The 26,772-nt window shown below is 43.3% G+C and overlaps 1 protein-coding gene across 2 annotated transcripts in view; it reads right to left on the bottom strand.

Annotated features, from left to right (window-relative positions):
- Positions 1-26,772, bottom strand: part of LOC108429273 (striatin-like) — a 66,179-nt gene that overhangs the window by 31,259 nt on the left and 8,148 nt on the right. For both annotated transcript variants that reach the window (XM_017700916.2, XM_017700915.2), the window contains exon 2: positions 5,641-5,744. In XM_017700916.2, coding sequence (XP_017556405.1) covers positions 5,641-5,744 — 104 coding nt within the window. The remainder of the gene's footprint in view (positions 1-5,640; positions 5,745-26,772) is intronic.

Consider the following 26,772-nt stretch of genomic DNA (forward strand, 5'->3'; position numbering starts at 1 on the left):
TTCATCTAGCTCTCTCTCTCTCCATCTAGCTCTCTCTCTCTCCATCTAGCTCTCTCTCTCTTCATCTAGCTCTCTCTCTCTTCATCTAGCTCTCTCTCTCTTCATCTAGCTCTCTCTCTCTCTCTCCATCTAGCTCTCTCTCTCTCTTTTCATCTAGCTCTCTCTCTCTTCATCTAGCTCTCTCTCTCTCTTCATCTAGCTCTCTCTCTCTCTCCTCATCTAGCTCTCTCTCTCTCTCTCTCTCTCTCTTCATCTAGCTCTCTCTCTCTCTCTTTTCATCTAGCTCTCTCTCTCTCTCTTTTCATCTAGCTCTCTCTCTCTCTCTCTTTTCATCTAGCTCTCTCTCTCTCTTTTCATCTAGCTCTCTCTCTCTCTCTTCATCTAGCTCTCTCTCTCTTCATCTAGCTCTCTCTCTCTCTTTTCATCTAGCTCTCTCTCTCTTCATCTAGCTCTCTCTCTCTCTTTTCATCTAGCTCTCTCTCTCTCTTTTCATCTAGCTCTCTCTCTCTCTCTTTTCATCTAGCTCTCTCTCTCTCTCTTTTCATCTAGCTCTCTCTCTCTCTTTTCATCTAGCTCTCTCTCTCTCTTTTCATCTAGCTCTCTCTCTCTCTCTCTTCATCTAGCTCTCTCTCTCTCTCTCTTCATCTAGCTCTCTCTCTCTCTCTCTTCATCTAGCTCTCTCTCTTTTCATCTAGCTCTCTCTCTCTCTCTCTCTTTTCATCTAGCTCTCTCTCTCTCTTTTCATCTAGCTCTCATCTCTAGAGGATGCTCTCCTGAGGACGCACAGCAGCCAGAAAAAAAGAGCCTTGATTGTTTTTTTTCTCAAACAAAAAAAAAAACAAAACATGAACACTAAAAAAAAAAACCAAAAAAAAAAAAAAAAACCCAACATGATAAATAAGAGACAAGTTTGTGCAGGCCTACTAGAACAGTCTGAATTAGCACGCAAGCTCCACTGAATTACCTGACTTTTTTACTCGTTTACTTTTTTTATTAGTCAAACTCAAATATACTGAAAGAGTTCAATAAACGGCTTGCGCAATACACTGTTAACTGAAATCGCAGCTGACTACAGCTCCACAGGGAGATGAAAGGCATGACATGTGATGAGGAAGTACAAAGTTTTTCCAAAAAAATTCAATAAAATTTTGGGGTCATCCAACAGTTTTTTGTTACTGTTCAGAACCCCTTTGGCTAAGAGCCCTCTACACGGGTTATAGCTCATAAATATAGTTCATATTTATTTTAAAAGCCGTTTGAATGCACACAGTGTTTGGGTTCAGGTATTCTAAGTTGCTCGATCAGAAATTCCAGCAGGGCTTTGGGAACGTATAGGAATGCCACTTCCAGGATTACCAACAGGTCTCAACTAGCGTTAAACCAAACTGCCCGTGTGAATGATGATAGGGATGCGCCTTAGCCACAGACAGCAGCAGCTGTTAGCTGCACCATGCAGTGAAAGAAAAAGGCAGGAAGTCGTAAAGTTTGCTTTTTTGGTAGATCTGACTCATGGCTAAGGATGTGATGTCTGATGTCACCAGACTAAGGGACACCATTTGTTGCCATGGCAATCAGTGGGATCAAGGTCAAAGCAGAATCCCTTTAAAGACAGAATGGGCTCTTATCTGAGAAGACGCACACAAAAAAGCCGTAGACGAGCACAAAGAGGGCGGCTCACTGCGGAAAGCATGTCTGATTCACAGCTGGGGTTGTGGCCAAGCCTAACTTAAAAAAGAAACTAATATTAAGGCAGAAACACGCTAAGGAGTCATATTAGTTATTGTGACAACAACAAATGACAAGTTTGATGACAAATATGATGAACAAGCTCCTTATACTGTCATATACACTGTTTACACCCAGCATCAACTTGTGTTTTTGGTGATCGGATCATGTTCGGGAGTCACTTGATCGCATAAAAAAAATATAAAACACCGTCGGGAGGCACTGCAGGCAGATTACCCTCAGATCACTCAAGCTACATTCAGTCTGACCTCTAGTCAGTCCATAAGCTCCATGACATCAGGTTAAATTTCCCCACTTAACCCCTGTGGGCTTTGAATCTTTCAGCCTTATTATACAGCTACTAAACATAACAATACATTAATATAAAACTAATTTAAGCTCCTAACTTGACTGAGTCTGTTAGAACAAAACCAGGGCAAAGCTACCTTCCCTCAACTGCACTCCACACTCAGTTCCCTCAGTCTCTACTTGGATTCTCTATTCAGTCTCTAAAGCTAAACTGCCCACACTCAGCTCCCAGCTCCCTAGCAGTCTGGCTTCCCGGCCCAAAACATTCAAGTTGCCCTCCATACGGTTCTGAGACATCCACTTCTGCACCCTCTTAATCTCCAGCACCTCCTGCATCTCTACTCTGACAAGGACAGAGCGGTCCCTGGATGTTGCTGCTCATCATCACTTTAATCCCACAAACGGGGAAATTCCACCTCGCATTTAACCCATCCGTGAAGTGAAACACCACATACACACTAGTGAATACACTCACACTAGGGGGCAGTGAGCACACTTGCCCAGAGTGGTGGGCAGCCCTATCCACGGCACCCAGGGAGCAGTTGGGGGTTAGGTGTCACCTCAGTCATGGACTGTCGGCGCTGGGGATCGAACCGGCGACCTTCCGGTCACAGGGCCAGTTCCCTAACCTCCAGCCCACGACTGCCCCAAGTATGCTTGAGGTATGTAGTAAGCCAATTAGCATGCCAGTCCCAAAAACCCAGACTGCTGATTGGCTAAATTACATTCCACATGCAACTGTATTAATGTGAGTGCTTTCTGATGAGTGTGCAACCTAAACACACCCTGGTTTAACTCCTCATGCTCATTTCCAATTTGAGCCATTCACAAAACACAAAAAACAAACGTACCACAGGAATCAGTATCAGAGTATTAGTCCCTGTATTATTCATTATTTAGATAATATTCAAGTGTGCATTAGTAACATTACTGAACTTGCGCTGCTTGACTAGTGGTACTTCACACTAAAAGCCTATCTTGAGTGTTCAGCTCTATTTCCAGCTCTTAATATTATATATTATAATATAAAGAGGACGTAGAAATCGCACTGAGAGAATATTTCGCTACAAACTGGCAGCTTTTCACGTCTGGACCCATCCGTTACGAATACGATAAAAGCTCTAAGTTTGCCTGTGTTCAACAAGCAGCCCGCCGCACATGCGCCCCTTTGCCATTTTCTCCACTTTTCTAGGTCTCTCATTGGCTGTTGCTCAATTCACTCATTCAGCAACACTGCTGACCACCTCACATTGCAGGACATGTGAATGTTCTGAACCAAAAATATCAAACACGTCTGAAAATGCCCCACGTCTGGGGGCAGTCATGGGCTGGAGGTTAGGGAACCAGCCTCGTGGCCAGAAGGTCGCCGGTTTGATCGCCAGAGCCGACAGCACATGACCGAGGTGTCCTTGAGCAAGACACCTAACCCCCAACTGCTCCCTGGGCGCTGCGGATTGGGCTGCTCACTGCCTCCTAGTGTGTGTGTGTGCTCACTAGAGTGTATGTGGTGTTTCACTTCACGGATGGGTTAAATGCTGAGCTGAAATTTCCCCGTTGTGGGACTAATAAGGGTCATGTAATCTTAATCTTAATCTTAAATACCGGAACGCCCCTTGATCACTCCAGAACTTGACCAGAAGGCTAAAGAGGACTCGTTTTCCCTGATCATCCACGCTTTCAGTTGCTTCTAAATGAGCTTGAAAACACCTTCAGATTGGGAGGCTTTTGATCGTGTGGTGCTAAACTAGTCTTTAGTTAAGAGAAAATACAGTTCAATGTTATCTACAGCAGTAGGTCTGCTGTGAGGACGACAGAGGCACGCCAGTGACATCCTTTCTCGCTTTAGGGGGCCATGGCCTTAAAGTGAGGAAAGTTGACTCTAGTCATGTTGTTGCCATGGAAACACTGGATTCAGACCCATATATTACATATATATACTCCACATACTCTTCCATATGATGAAAAATCCAGTATCTCTAGAAAACAGCCATGTATAAATAAGAATCTACACTGGTTGTATTTTCTGCATCCCATACAAAAATCCCAGGAGCATGACCGTTCCTGTTTCTGACATGATTCTGACATGATTCTGACTCATATCCGCGCCGTTTGGGCTGCAGCAATAATAAACCTCAACCCTGGGCTATCGTTTGAATACGTGGGCAAGAAAAGCATCTCCGTAAACCGGAACAAATAAGATCAAATTCAGATGCATAATAACGGCCGTTTTAGTACAAAATCCAAGGTGTCATTGACTGTAAAGCTACAGCTAAACATCTGTCGCATCTGCTATTATCTTGAAAAACAGCCCGTCTACAGAAACTCAAATAACCCAAAGAAGGACCCGGTCTGGCTAAACGCTGTAATTATACCTTTATATCCCTCTTAACTTTCGCACCTGTAGCTTCAAATCCCTGCTGATAATCCTTCGGCTGAGGGAGACTCTAAATGAACCCGAGAGAGGAACGACTCCCCCACCAGCGCAGAGAATGACTGAGACTGATCACACTGCAAACAAGCCTGCCTTCCCCGTCCATTCAGCAGCTAAAATCACATGAAAAACTACCGAAGCCTCACAAAAAAATCTCAAACTATGCACCACAGCACGCTCGACACCCACTACGTAAGAGCATACGAATCCAGAGCTATAATGAGAACTGTGCACATCCTTTCCATATGGTTCGCTCACCTTTCCAAAGAAAAGAACTCAGGAAAAAATTCCCAGATCAACGTTAAAAAAAAGTGTGGTGCAAATATGAAATTGGTGACATTTTATAGGGATGTGCACTCACTAATGCTGTTATTCTTTATCTGCAAGAGTGAAAGAGAGGATATTATGCCTGATATGCATCATAATACACAAATATGGAAAACGCAGTATCAGCAGGTTCAGCAGCACAGCGGAAAACTGAGCGGCTCAGAGGGACGAACATCTGAAAACAGGTCATCTCATTCAAAAAAAGCCAAGAAGAATCTTTCTGGTGACTGCCTCTTCAGATGAGCTGATAAACTGTAACAACAGAGCTAAGCATTGCAATGACAGATGGAATCGACATGTGAGCTTCTGCATGAGGTTTGTTGCTTCTAGCCAAAGCAGCCAGCCTAACTAACAAGCTTTACTAGCTCAAGTTTAATAGCGGCAAAGCGGAACTTAATATTTTTAGTCAATCTTGAAATTGAGCAAAGCTGTCGGACAACACAGCCCCATCAATGACGGTCAGTCAACAGAGTCTGAAACTGAACTGCTTAACCAAATTTTCTCAGTGACTTTCAATGATGCAGTTTAATGAACACCTACATACTCATTTCAGTGTTCAACTGCTGGCAGCTGAACGATAAACTGAGCACTTGAGTGCCTGCGGACGTTTCCAGTGTTACGCTCACTTCTAACTTCAACCTGGAGGACACGGAGAACAACAGCAGAATGATGGGATTTGCTAAAGCAGCCGATCTCAAACATATTACTAAACACTGTGTGGCCTACAGACGTAAAACAACATTAAAGAAACGAGAAAATAAAATTAACTGACTTTTCCAGGAGTGAGGGATCCTTCATTTTAATGAATGCAAGTAAAGGAAGGAGAGAAATAGAGTGTAGGTTTATACCTCTCCTGCTTCAGCGCATACTCCAGCATCTTTATCCTCCTCACAAGGTCCTTCTTCAGGTTCTCCTGCCCCTTCCTCTCACCATGCAGGAAGGCAACCTGAGCCTGTGGGCAGAAAACGTAGTGCAATGAGTTCCCTCAGCAACAAGTACTGTTCACGTCGTCCTCAGGGCTCTTAGCACAACCGTGTCCTTCAAATTCATTAAAACGAGCATATGGCGAAACGCAGCTTCACTCTTACTTTGTTCTGAATGATCATCACAATTTGTTTGAGAAACAAACGAAAACTACCAAGAATTGTATTTTGCTAGTACCCAGCACCAGAGGCATTAGGCAGCGCGTTAGATGCAGGTTGGAACCGAAACCTCCGGGTGGAGGGCTGGTTACGACCAGTGATCCGTGCCATCATAAGCCAATCAGACAGTTCGTCTGTTTCTCTGAGTAATTTGTTAAGCCCCTTTATATCCTGTTCTTCAATGGCCAAGACCACTGAATTTTAAACGCTGTGTCCATTCACTGTCCACTCAATTAGACCTATCTTCTTGGTCCACCTTGTAGATTTAAAGTCAGAGACAGCAGCTCATCTTTTCTTGCACAGTTTGTGTTGGTCATCTTCTAGTCCTGCATGAATGGTCACAGGACGCTGTTGGCTGGTGGACTATTCTCAGCCCAGCAGTGACACCGAGATGTTTAAACACCCCAGCAGCACTGCCTGATCCACTCAGACCAGCGCAACACACACCAACACGTCACTGCAGCGCTGAGAATGATCCACCACCAAAATAAAACTTGCTCTGTAGGGGTCCTGACCGCTAAAGAACAGGCTAAAAGCCTACTTTTGGTGTGGCTTGTCCAAGTTTGCCAATTGGTAAATAAATGTGGAGGATAAAACAGCCCTCAAAAAAGAAATGTACTGACACTCCAGGCTAGTAATGGAAATATCTTCATGCAGTCCTCACACACTTGACTAAAACTGTGTCAAGTTGCTAATTAACCTTAAATAGACTTTATATTTGCCTCTGACCTTGCATGACAAACCAAAACAGGTTTCTATTATTCAGGTTTTGAGTACCAGAGAAAACGTCATCTCTCAGTGTAGACTAGACTGTCTAGTCTAGACTAAACCTAAAACTGGTGATTGTGTAGCTCACAGACTGTTACAGGAGGCAGTGTAATTGCTGGGCCTAAATCCCAACGCTACGCGGAAATAGCCCACCTCTGACCCTTATGATAACTCCGTAATGGTGCAGTTCTTTTACTGTAGCTCGTCCTAAACGTCCTCCACCGCTGGCTTCCCTCATTACTGTGTCTCCCCCTCTTCTCTTAGTACTGTTCTCTCAGCGTGGAGAGGCTGCAGCTGACGCACACAGACTGAGTCACAAATATCACACAAACCCACACACGGACGGCTCAGCTCTCACTGAGAACATGATGGGGTACATCTCAGCCAGGACAGCACGAACAGCAGTAGAAGAGCTCGGTGCCGCTTTCGGAGCAGGTACTCATCTGCTGTTTTCACAGACAGCGGAGGTGTGGGTAACTTCACCTTCAGGTGATCTGTTTTAGTGATGACAGACAAAACCTTATGGCATCATTTGAGAACACAGAATGACAGCAGGGCTAGACTGATTTACATTTATGGCATTTGGCTGATGCTCTTATCCAGAGCGACTTACAATTTGATCATTTTTAGGAAGGTCAAGGCGGTGTTAGGAGTCTTGCCCAAGGACTCGTATTGGTACAGTGTAGGGCGCTTGCCCTGGTGGGGGATTGAACCCCAGTCTACAGTGTAGAAGGCAGAGGTGTTAACCACTACACTATCCAACCACTACGACTGATATCCATCTGGCCAATATTAAGGTCCCATGAATGTACAGGTATCTGTAAAAGGTGCATTAAATGGTGCCTCTACAGTGACTGCAGTCAACAATCACTCACTGCTTACCATCGTCACAAATCTATACTGAAAACAACATATTCTGAAGAAAAAACACAGTCAGGCCGGGGAAGCAGAACGCTGTCCAACAAGGTCTAGCGAATGACCACAACAGATGATGCTCATTTCATTATTCATATTTCGTAAAGCTTATTACGATAAACCCATACCCACAGCCACAGAGCTACAATGCTGCTCACAGACAGCACGGATCCTGAAGTCTGAGAGCCTATCGACACCCCTGGAATGATGAATTCAAACTGTTTTTCCTCCTTAAAATTTAAATGACGTTATTTTTTGTTTGTTTTTAGATCTAAGCCAACTTTCTCCCAATTTAGGCAAGGCCAATTCCACACGCTAGCTTGGTCTCATTCCACCACATAACAGCTACTGACCCAGGAATGTGAGGCCCAGCACACGGTTCCTCCGTATTTTTAAAGCTCCAGCTTGCGCAATCATGAAAATGCTTGGAATGCATTACAGAACATCAGACGAAGAGAATTACAGTGCTATCATTTTGTCAAAAATCAATAATTAGCTGACGCTGCCCAAAGTTTGTGTGTCCCAGCATTTGTCCGTGATTGGCCAACAACACTCTTAGCCGTCTGCTTCACCCCATAACAATCCTGCAAAGGTTGTGAGATTGCTGGGTACCAATGGTGGGACAAGAACCCTTTAAAACAGTCCTAGTGAGTTTTGCATTGACCCTAGAACCCCAGCCACTGTGCCAGCAAATCAACTGTGCGGAATATGGAGAGCAGCGCAAACCAAAACATCAGCAAGCAAGGATGCAGCAAGGTACGACCGCAGCACCGTATCCTCAAAATGACTCACAACCCACCTTTAATATCCCTCATTTAAATAACACAGGCTTTACCCCCCCCTCCCCCCAGTCATCCTACCATCCTTTCTGCAACCTACGCACGAACACCACCACCTCTCATGAGGCCTTGTGAACCATTTTCTTCCCTCCCTTCTCTTTCAGTCCCTCCCATTCGAAACGGAACACATGAATCAGTGCTGCGCATTCACCATCTGAGACGGAGTCCTACAAGTGAAGCTTGCCGGTTTAAGCTGAATGCTCCGGTGGAGTCTCAAACGAACAAAAAGCAGTTAATTAACTCTCGTATTGTGCCACAGCAAAATAGAGCACACTAAAGCATGAACTGCATGTCGAGAGAGGAGAACCTCCCAGAGGCCTGAGCCATTCTTTCAGCGAGCTGGAGTCATTGAGAGAAGTATAAGCTCCTAATAAACCTCCAACTAGTTGAGCATTTAACAGCATCAACCAGCAGCCTCACACAACACTCGTATAGAAACCAAGCAAACGAATCAGACTTAACAGTAGTAAAAGGTCGGACCCCCTTTTGCTTTCAGAGCCCCCTTAATTCTTCATGGCAGGCTTTCAACAAGGTGTTGGAAACGTTCCTCAGAGATTTTGGTTGGTTATTTGAGTTCCTGCTGCCTTTCTATCATCTGGAACCAGTCTGCCCATTCTCCTCTGACCTCTCACATCAACAAGGCATTTTCATCCACACACCTGCCGCTCACTGGATATTTCCTCTTTTTCGGACCGTTCTCTGTAAACCCTAGAGATGGTTGTGCGTGAAAATCCCAGTAGATCAGCAGTTTCTGAAATACTCAGACCAGCCCGTCTGGCACCAACAACCACACCACGTTCAAAGTCCCTTAAATCCCCTTTCTTCCCCGTTCTGATGCTCGGTCTGCACTTCAGCAAGTTGTCTTGACCACCTCTACATGCCTAAATGCACTGAGTTGCGGCCGTGTGATTGGCTGATTAGCTATGTGTGTTAACAAGCAATTGAATTACCTAATAAAGTGGCCGGTGAGTGTATATCTATTCTTTTACTCATCAGCCCATTTCTCAGATGTTCAGTTTTGGCAGCTGAATGAAAGTTTTCCTCGTCCACGTCCTTTCAGACTCAGTGCAGTTGAATCATCACCTGATGCATCACAATATTTTTACATCCCTGACACGAGCACACAATATTTCTAGAGCAGTTTAAAAAAGAACTACTGATATCTTCTAAACAGATTTGGGTAGCTTATGAATAGGAACATCCTAACACACCACGCAACACTTCTATTGGGAAAACTCGTGATTTGGCAGCGGCGCATAATTCATCATGCAGCATGCATTCAGCAGTTGCAGTGCCATGTGCACTAGAGCCCTGGCCATAAACAGAGCGCCCTCAGTTATCTTCTTCCGCTAACGGTCACGTATTAAACAGAGCGAAGAATGTCTCCGCAAGAGGCAAGGACAGGACATGTTCTATTCCAGGCAGACACTGACTGCATTATTGGAGGAGAGCGCATAAGGGGCTCCTCAGTCTCTCTCTCTGGCCTCACTCGGGAACTGACTGCCTATTAACAGCAAATTAGGCCAGTTAGGCTGCAAGCAAAAGTTCAGAGACACCAGCAGGGGGTGGAAGCACTCAACCAAATGCTCGTGTACAACCTGCCTATGTCACCTATTTCCAGACATTCTGATCACTCACACTGAGGAATGTGTGTATTTGGCTGATTTACGCTGCAGTTTCATGATGTAAATGACGTGAGCCGGGCTTCTGTATTTGAATGCTGCTGCTGCTGCTACAGCTCAATTCAATAAGGCATGAATGTATGTTTAAAACGGGCAACTGATTTTTCATTTACTAACATAAAACTCTAGATTGGCCCTTTAAACAGTAAGTAATTTAACTCATATTGTGACCTTTGCTAGCTACAAGAACTGGAAATGTAGTGTTCAATTAAAAAAAAAAGATAAATAATTGCCACGGATCAATTTGACCGTCAAGAAATCAGAACTTGCATTAGCCATAATAACTCCTGCGCGGCGCATCTATGGATAAAAGGACTGCACTTTTAATATACTGCGTTCAATGCAATAAACACTGTGCCTTCAGACTGTGAAGTGGTTTTCCTTTTTTCTGCCAGTAGCGCTTCGTTATGGAGCATCGTGACATTTTACCATCAATACTGTCAACATTTTGCTACCGTGCCAAGCTCGTCTGTACCTGTCGAGCACAGCAGGTGTGAACTGCTCCTGAAGATTCCTACACAGCCTCAGGATGTGACCAACCACACTGTCCTCTGGATCGGCCAACCAGCAAAACCTAACGTGGGGGGGTAATAATCTCCTACAAAGCACCATTTACAATGCAAAAAAGCCGCCTGCTCCACAAACAAGGCCCGTTCTCTCACTGTTACTGCAAACACGCAAGTGCCCAGATGACTGGCTTTGATAAGCAGCCAAGAGGATTCCACGCATTCCAGCGTACAGGCACATACGCAGAGAGACGAGTGGGTGTGTGGTGAAGCCACAGATAGTGTATCTCCGAGTGCGGCCTGTCCTTATCCACGCGCAGGCAAAAGAGGCAAACCGCCAGACAGAGGAACTCTAGTCACACTCTGAGCTTTGATGGAGCACATGCAAAGCACACGCTGATGCGGATTCACCCTGTACTGGAAGACAAACTCCGAGGTGAAACAAGCCTCAAACAAACTTCCAATGCGGGCATCCTGATCAACCTCACACTTTCTAGAAGAGCCGTGTGTAGATTATTAAGATAATCTCATAAATTAGTGTGTTTAAAAGTAAAGCCGGTCAATTTTTGACATAATACAGCGACGGCATTAAAGCGAAATGGTTTAACTAAAGTGAAAACGCCGACTGTATGGTGGTGACGGAAACCAGTGGTTTCAAAGTTTGCAGCACAAAAATAGGCATTTTATTTACCATCAAAACTGACCATCTCAAAACAATGTCTGCGGCATCAGGAGGTGGTTGGTTAGTGTAGTGGTTAACACCTTTGCCTTCTATGCTGTAGACTGGGGTTCAATCACCCACCCAGGTAACCGCCCTACACTGTACCAATAAGAGTCCTTGGGCAAGACTCCTAACACCACCTTGGCCTCCCTGTGTAAAATGATCAAATTGTAAGTCGCTCTGGAGAAGAGCGTCAGCCAAATGCTGTAAATGTAAATCAGGCAGTGTATTCTTAAGCCTTCCTCTTCACAAGCAACTACTGTTGTACGAACAATTCTCACTCCAAGTTTCCATAGGACAGAGAATTTCTCACCAAACCCGTCGGAATTACTTTATTTATTTATGTCTTAATAATTTAATTATGCAGAAATCCTGAAAAAAAGTGGACATCCACTTTAAACATGCCACACAGGGTCATCGATTGGTTTTTAAAACACTGCACAACATATCACAACTGCAACATATGCAATATAATAACCGCGGTTGTGATATAACGGCAACGACATGACAAAGAAAGGAACAAAGTCAGTAACTTAGAGGGGATTTCCATCAATCTTCCTAAATTTCTTACACACTCCGATTCTTCACAGCGGCGGTGACGGGAAACGGGAAAACAACGTCTGCAGCACAAATACAGTCGTTCTACCCACTACCCAGAACCATTAATGAACCTGAGTTTTTATATGTAATGTTAATATTGGGGAAATACTGATGAATCTGAAAAGTTTTCTTAGGAAAACCTCACAAAGTCCTGCATGTAGAATTCTGCCACGAGCGCACTTTAAAAGCACACTTCAGACCATCAAAAACAATCAAGAAACGATGTTTCAGGCACCAGGCAGTGCTACCATAACGGTTTCATGTAATACATTTCTGCGAGGGAGCTTTGAGAGCCATTATCTCAGAGTCTGGAATAGAGCGTTCCAGATCAAACCCCTCCGAATAACTCGCATCTTATCCATTTAATTCCACAGAAATTGTGAAAACACACTGCAACTCCCCATGAAAACCGCTACTTATGAGGACAGAAAGAAAGAAACATCTAGAACGGTTCTTGACATTCTTTCATATATTCGGCCAATCAACGCCGTCATGGAAGCAGGAGGATTGGTGAGACATTGGCCTTGGAAGTGGAGTTGAGGGAAACAAGGCAGGGAGAGGGAGAAAAATGCAGGACTCGACATTCCGTTTCCACCGTGCTCAACTCCTCAAACTCCCACAGCTGACCATCAATAAAGCTCACCCTATTTCACTTCCCCACCTCCCGGCATTCCAGCAGCTAAGCAACAGGCGTGCATGTTAATTCCCCCTTTCAGAGATTCTAAAATCTGATTCGCTGTTCAAAATTATACGTTCCAAACTTATTTATGTATTAATGCGGCAAGTTATGATGCCACCTGGCAACCACAGCCGGCGAACTACACTGGGTGGTGGAAGAACAATTTGAATAATTGAAATAATTTGCATAATTAGGGAACACTGGTGTATTTAGTCACCACTGGCGAGGAGTGTTTTGGGTACGATGTGAAGAGGCAACGTCACCGTTCATCACCTGCTTTATGCTCAGCGTTTTCCACTCCTGACCACCAGTACACACATTCATCCTGTTAGGTTAAAGGTTAAGCAATGCAGCACATTTTTCTTTTCCACTGGTCATTAAGAAGAAACCTGGCACGCTAGGATGTGAAGAGCACATTCAGAAGGCAACAAAACTATAATTTCACAATTCACACGTACAGATCATTTCTCAGCTGCTATCCTGACAGACTGTCATCCTGCTTTTCAGATGGAGACATTTTTCAGTAGGGCTGGGCAACGGGACACTTATTTTCATAAATTATGCCACAATATAATATAATATGCTTTTCTGAATACACTCACCGGCCTGTTCAGTTGCTTGTTAACACAAATAGCTAATCAGCCAATCACATGGCAGCAACTCACTGCATTTAGGCATGTAGAGGTGGTCAAGACGACTTGCTGAAGTGCAGACCGAGCATCAGAACGGGGAAGAAAGGGGATTTAAGGGACTTTGAACGTGGCGTGGTTGTTGGTGTCAGACGGGCTGGTCTGAGTATTTCAGAATCTGCTGATCTACTGGGATTTTCACGCACAACCATCTCTAGGGTTTACAGAGAACGGTCCAAAAAAGAGGAAATATCCAGTGAGCGGTCAGTTGTGTGGACGAAAATGCCTTGTTGATGTGAGAGGTCAGAGGAGAATGGGCAGACTGGTTCCAGATGATAGAAAGGCAGCAGGATCTCAAATAACCAACCAGAATCTCTGAGGAACGTTTCCAACACCTTGTTGAAAGCAGGGGTCCAACCTTTTACTAGCAGGGTGCACCTAATAAAGTGGCCAGTGAATGCAGAACACTGACCAACTGCAAGTTTCATTATAAAGAAAGCAAAATTAGTCCCATTTAACTGGATTTAGTGCAACACACACACACACACACGCACAATTTCTAAGCTGCATCTCCTTCTGGGTCGCGGGGGGATGCTGAAGCCTATCCCAGCAATCATTGGGCAGAAGGCAGGATACACCCTGGACAGGTCGCCAGTCCATCGCAGGGCAGACGGACAGACAGACAGAAACAGGGGCAATTTAGCATCTCCAATTGGCCTGACTACACATCTTTGGATTGTGGGAGGAAACCGGAGAACCCAGAGGAAACCCACACAGACACGGGGAGAACATGCAAACTCCACACAGAGACCCCGGTAGTGCAACACAGTGTGTCAAATATTTAATAAAAATCATTGTGTGCAGGTTTTTATAGTATTTTTATTTTTAATGTAGCAGTAGTGGCTCTTTTCTTCTGTGCCAACTGATCAGATGTCTTGAAAAAGTAAACACCGACGTACTCTAGCTCGAGAAAATTTCCTCAAGTATCGCAATACTATATTTTTGCCGTACTGCCCACCGCTGTTTTTTTTTGTTTTGATATATATCTGATATATAGAACTGCACAAACGCCAGACCACAGTCAATTTATTTTATTTCCAATCAAAAAGGCCATTATGTAAAAATGATTGTCAGGTAAAAAGAAAAACTAATACAGAAGCTTCAACAATGAAATGTATTTTTAACCCTGTGGTTTATTTTTTGGCTTTTTGCCGCTTGCATTCTTTTCAGAGATTGGCTTACGGTGTTTCAAAGGATATCTCCAAAGTTCAGTCTTAGAAGTTGGTTGCATTTTCTGCTTCTCACAATCCAAACAATGGCAAACGCATTGCTATCGTGACGCTGAGGTCTGGACTCTGTGGCGGTCAGTTCATTGTTCTGAGAACACCAGCAGCTTCTCAGTGAGGGCTTCCTGACAGCTACACGTCCTTTCAGACCCAGGTTGTGAAGTTGTCTTCTCACAGTGGAAGGATGGACAGAAACAACCGTGGAGCTTCATTTTCTCCCATTTCTCAAAGATGAACGTTTTAAGTGCCGTTTCTCTGATGGGGACCGTATCGGTGGTTCACCAGGTCTTGCACAGTTTCCCCGGTTCTGCCCTCTGGCTCTTCCACTTATTTTATTCCTGCTTTTCACTTATTTTCTTTTGCCTTTTTCCTTCCTTATACACGTCAGTGGATTATCTTAGACCATACGACCTATGGCGTTTGCACAGTACCGTGACTGGTTGATAGCCGAAATCGTGATTAATAATAATGAACATGATATCTTCTGCAGTCTAACTCAACATTTTCCACAAAAATCAAACGCTCAATTTCTGTACTACGAACCTTAAACTCACACTTCTAAAAAAAAGGGTGAGGAAACATACAAGTACTTGAAGAACTGCCTGCAAAGAGCATCAACAAATCGATTCTTAAAATCGTGACTTCAAGTTGTTCCTGATGCACTAATGAGGTGTAAGACCTGGGGAATTACAAACAATTACAAACAGCTTAAAGGGGAAAACACTCTGGATGGCATCCAACAGGCTCGCTCAGAGTCTGGCATGAGGTACAAGCCGCCAGACAATAAGTCAGCCTGCCTGGATTGTAGAAAAATCAATCTTCACGCCGCTGCAGGGCAGCTTTCAGCATCCTGCAGAGCCTTTGAGAGACAACAGGCAAAAGGGGGACGAGGGACAAAGCCCGGGAGAGCGGAAGGGAAACGGGAAACGGCCTCGTTTACATACATTCAATTCAGTATCAATAAGAAAAATGATGCAGAGCCACATTAACTGCTCAGTGTAGCTCAAACACACCTGATTCAAATCAGGTAATTATGGAGCTTCTCATCAGCAGAGCCACACGTGACGGAGCCTAACTACACCCTCCCAAGGAGGCATTAGTGTGGCATTAGTGATGGGGAAAAAACATCAATCTGAAGGCAGATTAACTGCAACGCTGGAATGTTAAAATGGATTAATACTGATATTAAATCAATTAATAGAATTCGGTTGCATTTTCTGCTCCTCACAATACAAGTAATTCCAAAGATTCAGTGATGCTGAGGTCTAAACTCCGGGGCAGACGTTGTTGGGGGTGGCCTGTTTTTCAGCAGCTATTTTTATTGGCATTTTTGGTCCATTTCCTTTCCTCAGTAAAAGGTTCTTGACCACCTCATGTCCTTTCAGACTCCGAGTTTTCTCACAGCACAAGGATGAACAGAAACACCTGAGGATTTCTTTTGATCTGAATCAAGAGTGGAGCTTGATTTTCTCCTCTCTCTCTCTCAAATTCGACTGTACTGCTTCTCCGATGGTGACAGCTCTGGTGGTCTGTCAGGTCTTGCACGGTTCTTAGGGGTCCTATTTTCTAACCTTAACTCCTCAGAAATATCCACTGAAAAATCAATAACTTCAATAAATGAATAAACTAATTTTGTGTACTGTTTTTATTGTTTGGACTCTACTACTGCACAAACGGGTCCTTCAGCTAATAATCATATGAATCATTTCCTAAAGAATCATCATCAAACCAAATCTTCAAATCTTCAAAAATTCACACCCCTGTTAGATGTAGGCCTACTGGTCAAACTGTAGGAGCCGTGAAGACCACCCAGCAGTGTTATATCTTGGGAAAGACCACTTTTCTGCTGAGCTCAGCCCACGACAACCATCCCAGCTGTCACCGTCTAACCTTAGTATGACCTCGGAGTCACCAGATTGGCTCCAGGTCAGGCCACCAGCTGGGGAACACACTCAAACATCATGCTGGTTGCCCCAGACGATGGAAGCAGTCCAGACAGTCAGAGCCACACCTCCGGGATAAAGGCTGTCAATAGCAATTTCCCTTCAAACAAACGGCTGCGTGACAACAGAAAAGACATCAGCTACCTTCAAAACAACTGCACAAACATACATTAGTGATCAGAAGTTCAGGGTCCAGGTTTACAACCACACTGAACTGATTCTTTTGCAGAAAAACGTATAAGATGATTCTAAAATATCACGACTTCACAGCATCAAGGGTTTCAAACCATTTATAGGAAGCTGTAAATTAAGATTGATTATGATATTGATGACCACTGATGACGACGATTGATGACGATTGATATTGACTATGATGATGATGATGATGATTATTATGATGATTAATGATGGATAATGATGGATATTGTTGATGAATATTGACGACTGACGATGACGATTGACTGCAGATGATTCTAAATGACTTGAGAAAACTGTACATCAGTAATTAAGTCATTATAAAACGAATATCCAGAATGGCCAGTATTTCAAAAGAAATCAGATCTCTAGAGAGACAACCTGACGGATGAAACCCCAAACTGTACATATACACAATTACAGTGTATTATTGATAACCAATTTATCAATAGCTTTACAGGGATGCAATAATAACAATAATAATAATAAATAAAATATCTAAAAATAAAATAACCTAATACTTTAATACATTGTTTAGGTTGCAATTGTGAAAAAATATTATTTAATTATTAATAAAAGACAAAAACAAATGAATATGATTCCAAATTTCTGAATAGCACAAACGCACCTTTAACAACACTTCATCTTGCTCGGAACTGAACTGCTCGTTGTTCATCAGTGGGTCTGCTCCTCATTTTTCGGATTATTCTGTGATTTCATTGCGACGATCTACACTTTTTATCTGCTTTGCTTTCAACTCATTACCGATGAGCACAGAGACTGAGGTCTGAAAGATCAAACTCCGCCTATACTCTCATAAAACAAAGGCTGACCAGGCTGCGCCAGGCTTCTGCCCCCGGCTGTAAGCAGCTAGGTGCTAATGGATGCTACACTGATGGAGCCATTACTGAGATTGAGGGACTCCACCTTCCTCCAGAACGGCACTGTCTGCCTGACCTGTAGCACCTACAGGATTAAGGAAACCGGAGTGAAAGGAGACACAAGAGATTTAAGACTTGTAACCAGAAACGACTGAAACGGCACAATGTCCAGCACAGCGCCCTGATTCCAGTTCCTGGGCGTCTTTCGGGCCAGACATCTCTTTCGCTGTGCTCAAAATAGCAGACTACATACAGCCTGTGAGCTGATCATGCCTAAAAGTAGTAAGTGGTACACAGTCTGTGATCAACACGGATGTCTCCAGCGCGCTAAACATACCCAGATGACGAAGTACTCCGGCAAAATACTCCAGGATGCGTGCGGAGCTATTTTTGTGCTATGCATCATCCTAAAATGCCATGCAGCCGTTTCAGTTCGATGGAACCACTGGCGTAACCCTCGTGGTCCGCTCAGATCAGCTCAGCCCGGGTTCGGTCTTATACACTCTCAGAAAAAAAAAGGTACGACACGGTCACGGGGGCAGTTCCCCTCTTGTCACTGTGGTGGTACCCTCAGGGGTACAAATGTCTACTTTACCACTAGAAAAAATGATTTAAGGTTCACAATTGGACCTTAAAACTGCTGCTGTACCTTTGAGGGAACGTTTACATTGTTTGTAACTTGATGAACGAATCATGTGCCTGCAGAGAAGCTTTACTTAGAACAGTGCATGGATATTTATACAGTACTGTGTGAACGTTTTAGGCATCCAAGCTCATTTTTAAACAGTTAATTAATTGAGTTAATTCAAATAAACAAAAACAATAAAAGGTAACAAGAATTTCTCTGGTCCATATTTTTCCTTGACACCTTCACAGCCGCCACAGAGACTCGTTAATATCATCAATGACATCATGAGCTCAATTTACTGAGCACTGATTGGTCAAACCAGGAGCTGCTTTTTAACTACATATAATACTGGGCTTCCTCGAGGAGCGGCTTGGAGATGGTTAAACACACACAATAACATCCAGAACGTCACTATTTATACATATACATTATTTTATATATATATATATATATATATATATATATATATATATATATATATATATATATATATATATATATATATATATATATATATATATATAATAGGAAGGCCTTTTTCCCGCTACTGCTTCTCTGCTGGTCTTGAAGTATGTTGTTTAATTTGTCTACTTAATAAGTAAGTAACTCACTAAAGCTGGTCTCAACCAAACGCTCCCCTCAGCACCAGCTTTTCAGGCTGCTGCGTGGAGTCACACACTGTATTATTCAGCCAAACTAGCTCATAATACCGACTATGGCTATAATGAAAACGAAAAGACTCGCAAGCGGCGGAAAACAGGCGTGCCTGAAATCCACACAGGTCAACCCCGCAGACGAACAAAAGCGGACACTGTTGAAGTTTATTTGCGGCTTTGGAGAGGAGCGGACAACAAACTCATGTACTCCGTCACAGTCCTTTAGGAAATAACCACTTCTTAAAACTAAAGGCTCCTTAAAAGGGCTTACATGACCAAAATGTAGTCAGACCAGTGCTGAAGTATTTGGACAGTGACAATTACTGCAATTTCGTCTCTACACCACCACGATGGATTTGTGAAGCTGAAGTGTTCAGCTTTAATTCAAGAAGTTCAACGAAAAAATTGCACACGGATGCGATTTGATGATGATGATGATGATGACGACACGTCAATCTCCTCTCAACAGCTTCACTTCAACTTCACTGTGCACAGGGGCAAAATTACAAAAAACTGTCTAAATACTAATGGACCCGACTACATCTACAGGTGTCACAAACCTGGAAAAGAGCTGAAAAGCAGCCAGGATCAGATGCTAAGGGGTTATGGGATAGCTGAGAAAAGCAGGGTGGGTTTTGAGATCAGGCAGACTGATGTTGGCAGATGTTCCAGTTCCCAGGTTTCAGCAGGGAAGGTGGAACTTTGGGGGAGTCGTGGGCTGGAGGTTAGGGAGCTGGCCCTGTGACCAGAAGGTCGCCGGTTTGATCCCCAGCACCGACAGTCCATGACTGAGGTGTCCCTGAGCAAGACACCTAACCCCCAAGGCGCCGTGGACAGGGCTGCCCACCGCTCTGGGCAAGTGTGTGTATTCACTAGTGTGTATGTGGTGTTTCACTTCACGAATGGGTTAAATGCGGATGTGAAATTTCCCCGTTTGTGGGATTAAAAAAGTCTCGCTTAACAGCACACAGATGTTGTCTTATACTGGATGCTGTACCGTTTACCACTGTGAAGAATAGCTATTCTGAATGCAGACACTCTGTATGATACCACACACTAATGTGTATAAAAACAAAAGTCCAGACACGGCTGCAACTAAATGTGGGTAATATGATAAATTTTTATCAATAACTTTTGTTGGTATCAAAATAAACAATATGCAGATCACAGATATTTTAAGCACTTAAAGAACACTGAATAACTACACATCACTGTGCTGAAAAGAAAACCTTATTCAGTCCGTTTTACTATATATATATATATATATATATATATATATATATATATATATATATATATATATATATATATACACACACACACATACATACACATATATATACACACATATACACACACATATATATATATACACACATTATATACACACACACACACACACACACACACACACAGAGTGCATCGTGACAATGTACATTTCAGACTACCCACCCTAAACTACTACTGTTCTTAGTTATGCATAAAGCATTTTCTCATTTATTAAGACAGCTGGAAATCATAGTGTCAGAACCCACTGCTGCAGACAAGGCCACGTCCCCTCGAACAGCCGCCCCACTTCGACATGCTCAAAGGGAATTACTGGGGAACTTTTCAGCTGCACTTCACATCCATGTGCTAACGACGGGGATGGTGTCCGTCAGATAATGTTAACGAGCCCACCATCACCTCCACTCGGCGCTGTGCCTTCCCAGGGCGTTTCGAAATTTCACACCCCGTTTGTTCTCACCCACATTCAGCTCTACATTTCTCACGGCTGGCCCGAGACGTTCCTCTTACAATCCTTCCATACATACAATCCTTGCTCTGGCACTTCTTGTGTTCGTGTAATTCGTTTCATTCACGTGCAACCACTTGACACGTTTAATTCCTAGTCAGTCAAGAGTACCGGGATAGGTTCAGGATACACACAGAGCAATACCGCCATGCTGACCAAGACTCAATAGATCGTGTTGCTCTAGCATCAGGAGAAGTGCACTGCAATCCGGTTTGGCTCTCATGGAGACAAGTGCAAGAAGACTTTCCATCCAAAAAAATAAAGAAAACAAAAGGGGGGAAAAAATAGTTAAAGCTTTAAAAAGTGGGTTTACTGTAAGAAGACGGCAGCTAGAGTCAGACAGCGAGGTCAGACCCAGTCAAACTGGGTAACCCACTTACTGACCAGTCACATCCGCTTTATCATCCAGGCAGGGGGCTGCTTTATCTGGACCTTTAATGAAGGCTGGAATTTGGAGCGGTCTGTCCATCTGGCAGAGAGAGAGAGTGAGCGAGCGAGACCACGAGAGAAAAAGCAAGAGAGATAGAGCGCACACATTTAGGACAGCGTGTGCACGGAAGTGTGCACAGGAGAGATACAGTAGCAGTAACTGGACGGTGACAGTTTGGGAATTTTGGCTCAGCGGTCAAGCATATCGGGTGTCAAATGACACAGTGACTACAATCAACGTGTAAAGAGTCAAACTTCAATTACAGGGCCTTTTCAGGCTGAAGCATTATTATATTAGTATATAGCACCGTATTAGTATCTTATTATTCCTGCCTCTGGGCGGATCTAGACCCAAGTCATCATTTAGAAGACAGAACTCACGTTCACCGTGATCTTCCATGACAACGTAAAGTCTTTTCCCCACCTATTAAACATCCTCGCCACCGTGCACCAGTGGGAAGGGAATATAACATTCCCTAATAACGCGTTTCACCTCCACCTCCCACTTCTCGTGATAAAAGCTGAGCTGGGTCAGAGACTCTCCCTGATACTGTGTTCCGCTTGGGAATATGTCACATTGCTGGGGTGGGGGGAGTAAATCCCCTTCACTTTGGCTGGAACACTGCAGGCCTATACATATGGTCTATATACATATAATAATATATAATAATAATAATAATAATAATAATAATAATAACATTTCAGGGTATTAAAGTCTGTTCTGATTAAAAGACAAAGCCCATGCCACAATAAAAACCTCTTTTCATCACTCTGGCACGTTACTCTGCATCTCAGCTCTCCAGTAGACTCTACAAGCTTGTTTACGTACATTTTGGCGAACTGTAACGTGGCCTTCTGGGTTTTGAGGTTTATCAGCCCTCTGAGGTCATGCTGGTGCATTTCTCTCTTTATGGGAGCTTTACGCATCTGTGTCTACATCCTGGAGAGCGATCTTGAACTGACTAGCAGTTTTTCTTCTGTACTGAATGCATTCTCCTGACGTTTACTGCTAGATGATGATTTGTGCATGGCGTATGAATATCATCCTGTAGGGCCGACAGTCCAAGAGCAAGACGCCTAACCCCCAATTGCTCCCCGGGCGCCGTGGATAGGGCTGCCCACCGCTCCAGGCAAGTGTGCTCACTGCCCCCTAGTGTGTGTGTATCCACTAGTGTGTATGTGGTGTTTCACTTCACGAATGGGTTAAATGCAGAGGTGGAATTTCCCCATTTGTGGGATTAAAAAAGTATCACTTACTTAAATCGTTCATCCCTAGAAACCACCGCCAGAGCGACCAAAATGATACATGCTATCACGTAACAGTGGATCAGAAGGAGGCCGGGTTCATATTAAGCAAGTACGCAGGTTTAAATGACTGGATTTTTTTATCCCAGGTGTCTCCAAGGCCTGTCTGAGAAGTCACAGAACTGTTTACACTGATTTGAAACATTTTAAATGCTTAAATTATCAGAAAATCTAACCATCACATATCAAACTGAAGGCATGTTTACCGCTAAACCCTTGGGTCTAAAAAAAACAAGCAGGGTTACACTTTCTGTATTACCTACACACTGCACTGTAACACACATCACTCCCAGGGCTCATCCTCCAACCCATATGCCCACTCTCCACCACATGACCTCAGCATCACTAGCACAATGACTCAGCCCCGTTCTTCAGGCATGGATCCCCTCCTGTGTGAGAGCTGTTGCAAAACGTTTGTCGTGAAGGCAAAGTCTTGCGTCTGATGACTCTACAGTCCATCCTTAGTCCATCTACAAGCTCTCCGCCTCCAAGCCAAAACTGCTGGTCAATCATGCTTAAGGGGGCCACCCGGGACTTTCCAGACAGTCAGACATTTAAAGGCTAATGAAAAAATAATCAGTCTGCTTCGCAGTCAGTCATAAGCGGCTCCGGTGCTGCTGATGAACCTCCACTGCTTGATCACAGCCGAGACACTGATCATCAGACCACGAAAAAAAGCTTTAAATCATTTCTGCTTTTTAAGTATATACATACAGGAAAATATTACATTGTCAAAAATATTTTAAAATGTATTCTTATAAAAACAAAAGTGTTTTGTTACAAATTAAAAATAAATAAAATTTAAATAAATAAAAATGAAGAGTCATTTAGTAGCCTCGTAAACTCCAGTGGTTCCAAAACGCACTTCATCACATTCTTTATAACTTTTATATTCCATAAGCTCCATTCAGAAGCTGGGCGTCGTGTGAGGCTGTAGCTCTTCTCTCCAGTCTAATAGACGGTGACGTCATTTTAAACCCTTATAATAAAAGAAGCTGAACTCATAAGTTCTTTTGTACTGAAAGTCGACCCGTTTTCCCCCAAATCTGGGCTCTAAACTATAAACAGACGGCGTCTCTTCAGTGAGCCGCTCTGTAAACATTACTTATATAAAATAAAGCATCGAGCGTCTGAGATTTTTGGCTTATAGCAGTAAACTGTACACATAACAATATATGTAATATATTAATTAAGAAGAATAAGAGGTTAAAAGCAAGTATAAGAGGTGGCCCATCTCGGATTGCTAGACTGATTTAGTGATTTATCTTTATATCTCATATGCAAATCACAAACGCTGGCCTTCCATGTAAGATTTTGTTATAGGAACGCTAGTTATGACTATTGTTTTCCAATGAATGGGAAATAAATGGGAAAAAAAAAAAAGATGGAATCAGAGTCATAAATTACTATACCCTGCAATCACTACTACGGGATATGAGCTTCTACTAGCCATGCAGATGCAAACACTTGTGATGCGCATCATGTTTGATTTAGCGTCGCAAATTTTATCACATATTTCATGTACAGTGTTTCGACATGGCTTATGCTCAATATACACTATACTTCCAAAAGTATTCGCTTGTCTGCGTTCACACACATCTGAACTTGAGGGACATCCCATTCTTAATCCATAGGGTTTAATATGATGTCGGCCCACCCTTTGCAGCTATAACAGCTTCAGCTCTTCTGGGAAGGCTTTCCACAAGGGTTAGGAGTGTGTTTATGGGAATTTTTGACCGTTCTTCCAGAAGCGCATTTGTGAGGTCAGACACTGATGTTGGACGAGAAGGCCTGGCTCACAGTCGTCGCTCTAGTTCATCCCAAAGGTGTTCTATCAGGTTGAGGTCAGGACTCCAAACTGGCTCATCCATGTCTTTATGGACCTGCTTTGTGTCATGTTGGAACAGGAAGGGGCCGTCCCCAAACTGTTCCCACAAAGTTGGGAGCATGAAATTGTCCAAAATCTCTGGACTGGTCTCTGGTCCTGAAGCATTAAGTGTTCCTTTCACTGGAACTAAGGGGCCGAGCCCAATGCCTGAAAAACAACCCCACACCATAATCCCCCCTCCACCAAACTTTACAGCTGGCATAATTCAGTCAGACAAGTACCGTCTCCTGGCAACCGCCAAACCCAGACTCGCGCTTTACACCACTGCATTCCACGCTTTGCATTGCGCTTGGTGATGTAAGGCTTGGATGCAGCTGCTCAGCCATGGAAACCCATTCCATGAAGCTCTCTATGCTGTTCTTGAGCTGGTCTGAAGGCCACATGAAGTTTGGAGGTCTGTAGTGATTGAAAGTCGGTGACCTCTGCGCACTATGCCCCTCAGCATCCGCTGACCCCGCTCTGTCATTTTATGTGGCCGACCACTTCGTGGCTGAGCTGCTGTCGTTCCCAATCGCTTCCACTTTGTTATAATCCCACTGACAGTCGACTGTGGAATATTTAGTAGTGAGGAAATTTCACGACTGGACTTGTTCCACAGGTGTGCTGTGGCCATGGAAGTGATTGGAACACCTGAACTCAATGATTTGGATGGCTAAGTGAATACCTTTGGAAATATAGTGTCCTAAATATATGGACTGTATGTAAAGAAGTAAGTTTTTTGTTTCTTAGCATTAATATAAACAAAGAAATTCCACATCAATACAGTCCTACACCACAGAATCGGTGCACTTTGAAGCCGAGGGAAAACGCTGATCAACAGGGGCTGTGCTGTACATGACTGAGCGCTAAAAATCATTCACAGCCTCTTTGGCTGGGAAAGAAGGCAGTCGCTAATTAGCCCTTGTTGGCCTTTGAGAACCGAGAGGCTTTGGCTGTGTCTCATCTTTGACACCTTCCACAAAGTTCGGCCTAGTTAAGATACCACTTCACCCACGCTGCCTCTCACCACACACACACACACACACACACACACACACACACACACACACACACCCCAAAGATTCAGGACTTCATACAGACAAAAACACACTGACTATGTTGAGATGTGATGTAATTACTATACGAGTTTTGCTTTATACACCTGAGGAAACCTTGCTGATTATTAGTGCTGGTCTTATTTTAGCAGTACTGTAAAATCCTCTGATTCTGTAATACATACGAAAAATATCCCGTTATTGAATTTTATCAATTAGCACCAAGCTCTGAAGATCAGCCTCAAAATAAATTCTGAGTAAGAATGGCTTAGCCTGGCCTGGACATTCTTTCCATATTTGTATTCTTTAAGAATTATTTTTAAAGACACTCATATTTCATAGCTCATATTTTTCCTTGTTTGTTTTTATTGTTTTTTTTCCAGTATTGTGGAATGTCTTGAGGTTTGTTGAACAATAAGTATTTCTTTATTGCTTGTCTGCTTTAAAAACTCAATGGACTGCCAAATAATTAGTGGATCATATTATATGTTGGGATTTATATTATTAATCAATAACAATAGGCCTACATAAAATCCGAGTCCTAGCATTCAGAGTAAGTAGAACAGTTGTCGTGGGAAAAGAAGTGCGTCTAAAAGTCTGAAACGTGAAACGAAGCATGTCTCCGTGAGTGACGCAGTGCGTGTGAAAGGCTTCTGACGAGCCTGTCACAGCTCCCTTTGCTGCATTTCATAATAAGCCTGAGTGCTAACCGAGCTCATTTCCTGTACAGCACACTACGCCTTTACACACAGCACAATGAACGCGCCCAGTCTTACGTAACTGGCTTGTTATTTTCAGCACCTGCTGCTACACACACACACACACACACACGGCTCATCTCACAGGTTTGGGTGGAGGATCCCTGACACCTTGGGAAGTTTAAACATGGGCTTGCTGGGTTTGGGGTTACGCAGGAAGGGGGTGTGGTGGGTCTGAATTGATCACGTGACCTTCAGCCTTCTCTACTTTCAGCTTGTGGCTGCTCTGTCGTGCAGACTGGGGGTTAATGATTCAGAGCTCACTGCCTACAGCATAATAGGCAACTTAGCAAGATTGTTTTCATTCCCGTCGTAAGAAAACGGCGCCAACACGGTTGACATTTAATTTGCTTTTATTTTTGAATTTGCCCTCACCAGTTGTCCTTCACATTGCGTGACCTGTTCAGTACCCTGATCAGCGTTGTTACGTGCAACGCTGGCATGTAACAACAGCGCTATAACAAATTGTAAAGCAAACCATACAGGCCTTGTTAAAAGATGTAAAGGATGCTTTTGTTCCATTTTTGGGTTATTATTTTGGAGATAGGTAAGGTAATAACATGTGTGAAAGATAAATAGATTTTCTAAATCTATTTATTTGTGTAGTTTGTGTTTATTTGCTGAGAAGAGTTAAATATTTGCATAAAACAAAATTTATAGAATATTAATTAATAATGATATATACACACACACTTTCTAAG

Source organism: Pygocentrus nattereri, chromosome 22 (genome assembly GCF_015220715.1).
Source record: "Pygocentrus nattereri isolate fPygNat1 chromosome 22, fPygNat1.pri, whole genome shotgun sequence".
NCBI lineage: Eukaryota > Metazoa > Chordata > Actinopteri > Characiformes > Serrasalmidae > Pygocentrus > Pygocentrus nattereri.